This window comes from Capra hircus, chromosome 5 (genome assembly GCF_001704415.2).
Source record: "Capra hircus breed San Clemente chromosome 5, ASM170441v1, whole genome shotgun sequence".
Classification (NCBI taxonomy): Eukaryota; Metazoa; Chordata; class Mammalia; order Artiodactyla; family Bovidae; genus Capra; species Capra hircus.
The window spans coordinates 98,369,378-98,379,444 of record NC_030812.1 but is presented as its reverse complement, the minus strand read 5'-3'; the positions used below and the strand labels follow the sequence as shown (position 1 = coordinate 98,379,444).

Here is a 10,067-nt window from a genome sequence, read left to right as displayed (position 1 = left end):
GCTTCTTCCAGTCCAGCATTTCTCATGACATACTCTGCATATAAGTTAAATAAGCAGGGTGACAATATACAGCCTTGATGTACTCCTTTTCCTATTTGGAACCAGTCTGTTGTTCCATGTCCAGTTCTAACTGTTGCTTCCTGACCTGCATACAGATTTCTCAAGAGGCAGGTTAGGTGGTCTGGTATTCCCATCTTTTTCAGAATTTTCCTCGGTATATTGTGATCCACACAATCAAAGGCTTTGGCATAGTCAATAAAGCAGAAATCGATGTTTTTCTGAAACTCTCTTGCTTTTTCGATGATCCATCGGATGTTAGCAATTTGATCTCTGGTTCCTCTGCCTTTTCTAAAACCAGCTTGAACATCTGGAAGTTCACGGTTCACATATTGCTGAAGCCTGGCTTGGAGGATTTTGAGCATTACTTTACTAGCGTGTGAGATGAGTGCATAGCTCTTTAGAAAAGCCTCTGTATCTTAAGATGCTTTAAGCTTTTTGCCTCTTGTGGTTGGGGGGCTGTAAACAATCCACAGATTGTAAAAGTCTCTAACTGTCATGCAAGTTAGAGAGCCATCAGAGGGGTATGAGCTGAGACACTCCTCTTGAAGGAGACTGTTAACTAAAGCCCTGAGTTAACTCTTTCCAGAGAGTGTCAGAAGAGTGGAAGGCACAGAACAATAAAATCAGGCTAACTCTGGTTTTTTGGGGGTAGATGTTCAGGAAAACTCAGGGGGAACCCCTGAAGCTAGATCACGCCTTTGTGTTTTGTTTGGCTTCCTTCCTCATGACCATTGCCACGGGCGGGATTCCTCACGCTGGCTCCTGGCAGAAGCCCACCAGGCTCCCCTGTCCCTGGGATTCTTCAGGCAAGAACACTGGAGTGGGTTGCCATTTCCTTCTCCAGTGCATGAAAGTGAAAAGTGAAAATGAAGTCGCTTAGTCGTGTCCAACTCTTCGCCACCCCATCAGCTGCAGCCCACCAGGCTCCTCCGTCCATGGGATTGTCCAGGCAAGAGTACTGGAGTGGGGTGCCATTGCCTTCTCCACCCTATAGGATTAGCTGAGGCCTAATCCTCAACTGTGTTGTATGGATGAACTTTCACCTTTATCCAGTGTTGTTGCATTAAATTTTCTACATAGAAATCTCAGAATTTTAGAGACTATTTGCTAAGGAATCCTACATGTTTAGAAAGAAAAAAAAAAGCTAAAGTGATTATTTTCTGGATTCATTTTATATTTTTAAGGGAATAAAAACATGTTTTCATATATGACTCTAGCTGCTTCTTTTTACTTAACTCTTACTGTATTCACTTACTTATTAATTATCCAGTCAGTCAATCAATGAGCATGCTCTAATCACAGAAACAGTAGTTGTTGTTGTTCAGTCGCTCAGTCATGTCCAACTCTTTGCAACCGCATAGACTGTAGCATACCAGGCTCCTCTGTCCTTCACTGTTTCCCAGAGTTTGCACAAATTGATGTTCACTGAGTCAGTGATGCTATCTAACCATCTCATCCTTTGCTCTCCGCTTCTCCTTTTGCCTTTATCTTTCAAGATACACAATAAATGACATATTTGTGGTTTTTAGTCTGTCATGTAAGGAGTCTAGACATGATCATGCCCATTCACACAACAAGTTTAAAAAAAAAAAAAAACCTAAAAATAAGCAACCTTTCTCCATCAGAGAACTGAGGTCACAGGGCAAATCACCACACCGTAAAATTGAAGAGACCGATAAGTAGAATCATAGCCTCCTGGAGCAGAGGCCCAAGAGTAGAAAAATACATAAGAGTTGCTACCAGAGCAGGAAAACCTAAACTGTAATTGACAAAATTATGAGGAAAATGTTAAAGAAAAGTTCTGCAAAGATGATGACAGCTCATCCAAACAAGATCAATGAATAGACTAAGTTATGTCAAACATTTTCCAAAAAACAATTTCTGCATGGGATACTTCCTTCACTGAGTTGTTGTTATTTAGTTGCTGAGTTGTGTCTGACTGTTCTGCAACCCCATGGACTGTTGCCCATCAGGCTCCTCTGTCTATGGATTTTCCCAGACAAAAATACTGGAGTGGATTGCCATTGCCAACTCCAGGGGATCTTCCAGACCCAGGGATCAAATCCTCATCTCCTGTGTTGGCAGACAGGTTCTTTACTGCTGGTGGCACCCAGGAAGCCCTAGGGTTATTGTGAGAAACAAATAAATCAATAAATGTAAAGTTTTAAGGGGACTCTCCACATAAATCTGGTGTGAAGACAGGTTTGGAAATCATGTAATTATTCAATGAGGAAAGAGTTATCCAAAATAAATACAAAATTGGGCTCTCCCAAGGCAATGTGTGTGTGTGTGTGTGTGTGTGTGTGTGTGTGTGTGTGTGTGATAGCTCCCAGGAGTTCTAACCAGGGCAGGAGAAAAAGAGATAGTAGACAGAGAGAGAGAGACTGGTTGAGATTCTTGAGATACACTGTGTCTCATATGCCAACCTATCATAAAAATCAATGAAGGATAAACTATTCTGACACAAGAAGCTAATATATCCTCAAGAAGACCTTTGGATTTACTCCTACGCTGTAGAGGCTGCCAGGGATAACATGATGACAGCAGGGCAGCCGGGCGAGGACTATGAGCAATAGAATCTGATCAAATTTCATAGTCACTCCAAGGTCGGAGACAAAAATAGTCATTTTTAGTGAATATGAAAGAGAGTCCATGAAATAAAAATTAAAAGACACAAGATTTCAAGGAAAAGAACTGTAACCTCTTTTTGTGAACAAAATAGCCAACAAAGATATCAAAATTATTAATAGCAGATATTTCTCTGGAGAGGAACAATAGAAGAAACTAGCTTTCCCATGAGAATAAAGAAAAACCCAGTGTATGGGGGTCAAGTGCAGCGTTTTTGACCTTCAGTGAATAATTTTATCTTTCTGGGAATGACAGTGACAATAGGCTACTTTTAAAAAGAATGATAAAGTTGCTTTTTAAATCTGTGTATATGAGACTTCCATTTCAGTCCTATATGAGAATAGTAAACCTGTTTACTTGAACTATGAGGCAAGAATACTGGAGTGGATTGCCATTTCCTTCTCCAAGGAATCTTTCCGACCCAGGGATCGAACCTGTGTCTCCTGCATTGGCAGCTGGATTCTTTACCATTGAGCCACCCAGGAAGCCCATATACCCCTTCTCCAGGATCCCCCAGATTTCTACATGATCCAGCAACTGTCACAACAGGGTTTCCTGGACCTTGTTCCATTGCTGTGGCCTGTCTCAGTTCTGGCTGTTAAATATTTTTTTAATATAAATGTATTTATTTTAATTGGAGGTTAATTACTTTACAATATTGTATTGGTTTTGCCATACATCAACATGAATCTGCCACAGGTATACACATGTACCCCATCCTGAACCCCCCTCCCTCCTCCCTCCCAGTACCATCCCTCTGGGTCATCTCAACATTGCCCCTGTTCGCTTGGGCACATTTAACAACAAAGCAAGGAAAGTCTGTTATTTGAGAGAAAGGAAATTCACTGAAATGAGTCTGAGATTGAAGATGGTCATAGGACAGCTATTCCTGTAGGTTTCCAGTGACCTTGAGATGAAATAACAAGAACATCAGATCAGAAGGCATCAGACAATGATGTGGAATGTGTTCTGTGTAGCAAGTTTATTTGCCTGTTGCCTGATGGTTTAAATATACTGACAGTCACTATTTAATCTCTTTTTTTCCCCCTTTAATAGTAAAGCTCTTTCCTTCCTCATATCACCTTAATCATAAGTCCCTTACATCTTGGAGGAAGCATATTAATCCAAGTCTTCAATCTTCACTAATGCAGCTGTCTTCTCACAAATCCAAGAAATTTCAGCACTGCAGCGAGATATATAAATATTCCCATTTTGAAAATAGGCACATCCCTTGGATTCATTGATCTGAGCATATTCATTAGCACTAAATCTGAAAAAGAGAATCAATTTTAAATTAACTACAAATATCACATTTGAAACAATCACAATTCAGTGTTTTTAGCTTCCCTGACAGTGAAACTCATGTGTGTGAATGTTGAAAGACTTCTGTGGCCAGCAACCATCAAAATCCCTAAAGCTTGCATATTTGAGTTTTTAAAAATTTCCAATTACTCATGATCTCAGATAGAACTATTTAAGAAGTAAGCTTAAACCAGGAGTTGAGAATTTCTATTCTCTCCATAACATGATAGAAACTACCCAATGCAGAGTATATATTAAAAGAACTAGAATTCCTTTACTCTGGAACTGAAGAAAAACAGAAAAATACAATCACATTCTGTATAAAAATATGTTACATTTTATTGTGCACAAATATCATTTTGTATATATTTATATATATGTGGGGAGTGAAAAAAGAATAAAACAGAGGTTAGAGGAAATGAATGACAACATAGATGTAGCTCTGATATTGGTTCCTAGTTCTTCTGCTAAAGAATTGATGATAACTCTTAAGTAATGTCATCAGAAAATGATGACCATGTCTAAATCTTCCATGTGCCCCAGACTGCTTTTATTCAAATGATCTGCCCTACACTACAATATTCTTTTCTTGCTTCAAGGCTTAGCTCACTAAATCTTACTTGCGATGTATACACTTCTGTTTACTCTCTCTATGACAATTTTTTAATCTATAAAATGAGAATATAACAGTGCTTTTATCATAGGGATAATAATACCTTGAACATCATAAGTATTACTTGTATTTGTTAAATAGAGAAATAAGCTTAAACTAATAGACGGAATTCAGTGTCCTGCCATGAATTTATCTCACACACGAAATGAGGTCTTCCTCATTTCCATCTCTATTAATGAAGCTCTCTTTTCGTTGGAGGTTGTACTTTTTTGTATCTAGATGTATAATTCTTATAATTCACATTTATTTTCTTTATATTCCATTTTAAATATCTTTTGCTTGTTTCTTTCCCCAACAGTTAGAGACTTGCAAGGATGGAGAGGGTCTAGAGCTATCCTCCCAAAGCCAACTTCTGCCAGATGGGTCCCAAGATAGTCCCAACCAGAAGAAAGGAAACTCGGGTAATGGTTGTGACCTCAGAAAATCCTGAAAGAGAAAACAGGAAAAAGTTCTGTGAGGGGCACATTCCTGCTTGCTGGAGTAGGAGAGGTGGGACCATCCATCGAATTCATGTGAAAAGTGAAAGTGAAAGTTGCTCACTTGTGTCCCTCTTTGAGACCCTCAGTTGTGTCCGATTCTTTTGTGACCTGGAATTCTCCAGGCCAGAATACTGGAGTGGGTTGCCATTCCGTTATCCAGGGAATCTTCCCAATCCAGGAATCAACTGGGGGCCTCCTGCATTGCAGGCGTATTCTTTACCAGCTGAGCTACCAGGGAAGCCCAATTCTTACTCAAAATGCACTGAATTCCTACCATGTGACTCAGGAATTCTATTTACTTTCAAATACATGAATAATTTCTCTAACCAGGGAAGGAGATTCAACCTGACCTTTTCTTCTAGGCTGTCTGTCTTCACCAGCGTGGAGTTCTTGTCCATGCAGTTTTTTCTACTGTTAGGCCAGGTTTTTTCCTCATTTATTGCAAAATAATAGCAGCCGGTTTGGTACCATTTCCAGGTCTTAGGACAAGGATTGCATTTGTGGTCTGAAAAAGAAATTACACCCAGTAACACAAACTCAACAACTCTGAAGAGACCGGGACCTGGAAAATAAATCATTCAAATTGATAATAGGGTTTCCAAACCAGCACACTAAAAACAAATCGCTTTCGGAGCCCCCGGAAGTAGTCACCCAAGATTATGTGTTGGGACAGTGGTGACTGAAATACTCTTTTCAGGACTCAGTCTTCTGGCCTCAGAAATACCAGCTATATTTTTTAATTCCTTATAACAACAAGATCACCTAAAAATAGTTCATAAAATGAGAAGCTGAAATATCCGATTGATATCATCCCAAGACGTTTCCCAAATTCAGCTCCATGTTTAAAAAAACAAAAAAAAAGAAAAACTATCTTCTGTAAATTTATGGTAGCATCATTAGAAGTCATTGGTAACACTCTCTCATATTCTGATGTGGTGCACATCATCAGTCTAAACCAGAGCAACAGATTTGATCTGACTGGCCAGCAAGTCCTGGTTACCTGAAGTGTGAATGATTAGTTCTTGACAGAGTTTGATGGCCATTTGTCCCTGCCTGTTCAATAGACTGGAGATTTGTGATTTGAGAAACTCCTCCTCCATAGGAAAGTTCCTGTACTCACTCAGCCGCTGGGATAAATTGTCCTGCTGTTGGTGGGTGATTTTCTGGAGTTGAGTCAGTTTGTCTGAATCTGAGTTAATTTCGCTGGACATCTGCAAAACTCCAAGACAGAAGACAAACTCATTTATATCCTTCCATTCCTTATGACAGCTGTAGATAATTCTCTTAACACAGAAATATTGCTTAGGTTTAATATTTATTGGTAGTCTCTAATAATCCAAGTATCATGGAAAAACACAACTGATGCCTTTTTATTTCAACTCTTAGGAAAAAGAATATAAAAACAAAAATCGTCTTCATAGTCTAGTTTGTCAAGAGAAAACCATGTATTCAGGGCAAAATCCTCGTAACAATGAAGTACATCTTTTTCAGCTTTATCTTGGATACATAGAGAATGAGAGACAGCTGAGGTGGCAGAAAGTATTAGAGAGTTTATGATCTAGCACCCACCATATTAATATAATCTAACCTAAATTTATATAGTTTACAGCTATATTTCCTAACTCCCTGCCCTGAGTTTGATGCAAGCACACTTACACATAATTCCCAAGGTCACCAGCCCAATCAGCAGCATCAGACAAAGAGTTAGCAGACCCAGGGCAGCCTGACACCGTATAGAGGATGGAGCTGGATACCCTGGAAAAAGCCAACACAAAAATTAGCAAACAGAACTGCCTTGTGGTTGTCACACATTGAGTTGTTTACTTCTCTTACTTAACAACCATCCAGGTATTAAAATTTCTCTCTTGCTGCTTCAAATCCTCTATCTGCAAAATATCTAAAATGATACAAAACAAGGGCCCCACCACAGTTCTTCTGCATTTTTTTTCTCCACCATCCTCCGTTGCTTTAAGAGTCTCCTAATTTTCAGGTTTTTGTTTTACATCACCACACATATTTCTTCTTCAAGATGACTGAATTCATGAATGAGATATTGTGGAAAATTCTCTGGATGATCTCGACAATGGAAGAAACCCTTAGAACCGCAAACCTCCACAAGGCAGGTGTTTTGTGAAATCTGCTTATATCTACTATGCATACTATTTTTCACCTAGTAGATACTGAATTGATACTGAGTGAGAGGATGAGTGAATATACAAGATAACCTACCAACAGCAGAACAGACCACAAAGCCAGAGGATAACTCTTCAAAATGTAATAACTTATCTATATATATGTATGTGTATATATATGTATATGTATGTATATATATTATATATATATATAGTGTTTATACTTCCCTCACCTTCCTATTCCTTAATTCTGGATCTAGGGGCATCTAGCTTAGTGTCTCAGATAGATTAATGCAATCTCCAGGTGCCCTGACATATGCACCATAATCACCACTCCCTTTTTCTCAAGTATTAGATTTTTTTTTAACAACAAAACAGAAATGCATAACCACCTTTGTTAGACACATGCAAAGTCTATCCTACCATCTTTTGTATCTCATCCCCAAAACCACACATACACTTATATACACATACATGCTTAAAATAAAAACAAATCTAAAAAGCAGGAGAAAGTTGTGGATGAGTCAGGACAACAAACTGTCCTAAACTATCAGCAGATTCCTGAAGGTAAAGAATGTAGTCTGATTCATTAAATTGGATTCCTGATCACAGAAACAGCTATTTCTTTCAATTTGGTACAAGAGAATGAGCAGAGGATAAGAACTGAGTCTCAACTCTACCATGTAACAATTGCATGAATTTGGTTAAGTCATTTAATGTTTTTCAGCTCAGTTTTCTCATTAATACTTCAGAGAAAGTACTACTATTGTTCCATTTCTTTCATACTTTTAGTTTGATGAAGGCATGATATCATGTATATAAAATACTACACACATATCAATATTGATTCAGCATGACTAATTATACTAATTAGTCTAATTATACTAATATACTAATATTAGTATAATATATAATTATAATAATTATACTAATTCAACTTCCCTTTGAAAAATTTGTAAGTACTTATAAGACAGAAGCAAGCTCTTGTCTATTTTTACCTCACTCATCCTCCAGTTTATCTTTTCAGATAAAGTTCAGATAACTCTACCAAAAAAAAAAAAATCCCTCCGATTTCTCTAGTTTAGAAGTTTCCAAACTGGACTCTAAAAGGATATTTCCCTTGGCATCTCTCACGAGGTATAAATATCAAGGACTACATTTATAAAAAGAAATCTCAGTCCCCAAACTCAATCTCTGGCATCTTCAGCTGAAATAATTCATTATAACACAGAGCTTGGTGACACACAGCAATATCTCCCAATTTTAAAAAGTCCTGGAAGCCACACATGTCCTCCTCAATGTAGAGCACACGACTGTACCAAAAATTTCTCCAACTTTGTCTCCATTTTGAAAATTCCACAGCAGACCTCTCAAACAGCATCAATGTCAAAGCCAGCACCACAGGGTATCTAACACCTGTCCATCCCCCAAGATCACATCTTGCCATCTCTGAACCCTTACCTCTTTTTCTTAGGTTATTTCTATCCTGATTATTTCCTGCTGAAACAGAATCCTGAAACATGAGTGTTGCGTAGGTCACGTCTTCAGACATTGTAGAAGAAAGCTCTGCTTTATGGGTAATTAATGTTTCAATATCATCAGACCCAGGAACACAATGTTCTTTGCAAGGATGGGAGTTCTTATGTCCACACCCAACTGACCCAAGACACATCCCACCATCCCCTCATTAGGGGGGAATGAAGACCAGTTTTTCTGCAGAAAAAGTGAGAGAAAGCAACTGTTGCCTTTAGCAATCAAAATACTATAGATCTCAACTGACTGTCTGTTCTTTCAGCATTGCTTCTTGCTGAAGCAAAGAAGGGATACTTGGAAGTGGAGCAGGGATGATGGCTTTGTGGGTAAGTTCCCATGATTCTCAGCACAGAGGCTGGGGACTGAGTGTTCCCAGTTCAGGCTGCTCTGGGTGTCTTAATAATGACACAGGTTGTCCTCTTCTCCTGTGTCTAAGATCAGCTAATTCTGTGAATCTGGTTTACATGCTCTTTAACAAAAATATATTTTGGAAGTGCTTTGTGCATGTGAGATCTTAGTTCCCTGACCAGGAATTGAACCCATGTCCCCCTGCAGTAGAACTGCAGAGTCTTGACCACTAAACCATCAGGGAAGTCCTGGATCTTGGTTTACACTCATTCATATGGGGTATCAAGGAGACACACATAAGAGAGCAAGAGCTCTGTAGTTACACATACCGAGACAGGAAGAGCTGTACAGTTGAAAACCACCCACATATGGCTGCTGATTAAAAAAGAGAAAGAAAGAAAGGAATGTTGGTGAGAGACAGACTGACAGCTGGTGTTGGCAATGGGCTCAGAGAAGAAATGAACAGCTATTGAAATGGGACATTATGGGAGTTTCCTTTCTACATGACTATGTTCTTAATGGAATAATGCTCCTTTAGATAACAGCTAACACTTAAGAACAAGATTTTAAAAACGATTGCTTGATGTTTAGGAGACTGAAAAAAGCAGGCAGGTTGGGGAGAGAATGAGACTGGCACATGGGAAAATGCTTTTGTTTCTGTTTTTAATGTGTTTGTTTGCTTGGCTTTTAGCCCAAAGGCAGCCCACAGTCATTGTTGAGGGACAGGTGAAATTCCTATGGAAAACATGTGGTTTTCTAGGTATGAAAAATCAGAAGATAGAGTTTGGGGAAATCACAGGGGTGGATAGTGCTGGATATTCATAAGGAACACTGATAATGGGGAAATGGTCAGTGTGTTTTTATGCCTCTCCAGGGTTTCTCTTTCAGCTACAATTTACTTACATTTCATTA

The 10,067-nt window shown here is 38.8% G+C and overlaps 1 protein-coding gene across 1 annotated transcript; it reads right to left on the bottom strand.

Annotated features, from left to right (window-relative positions):
- CLEC12B (C-type lectin domain family 12 member B) lies at positions 3,652-8,854 on the bottom strand. Its single transcript, XM_005680857.3, has 6 exons — positions 8,736-8,854; positions 6,799-6,897; positions 6,143-6,361; positions 5,493-5,647; positions 4,974-5,089; positions 3,652-3,958 (listed from the first exon to the last, which is right to left on the bottom strand). Exons 1-6 carry the CDS (start codon positions 8,824-8,826, stop codon positions 3,808-3,810), a joined length of 831 nt encoding a protein of 276 aa, XP_005680914.2. The 5' UTR covers positions 8,827-8,854; the 3' UTR covers positions 3,652-3,807.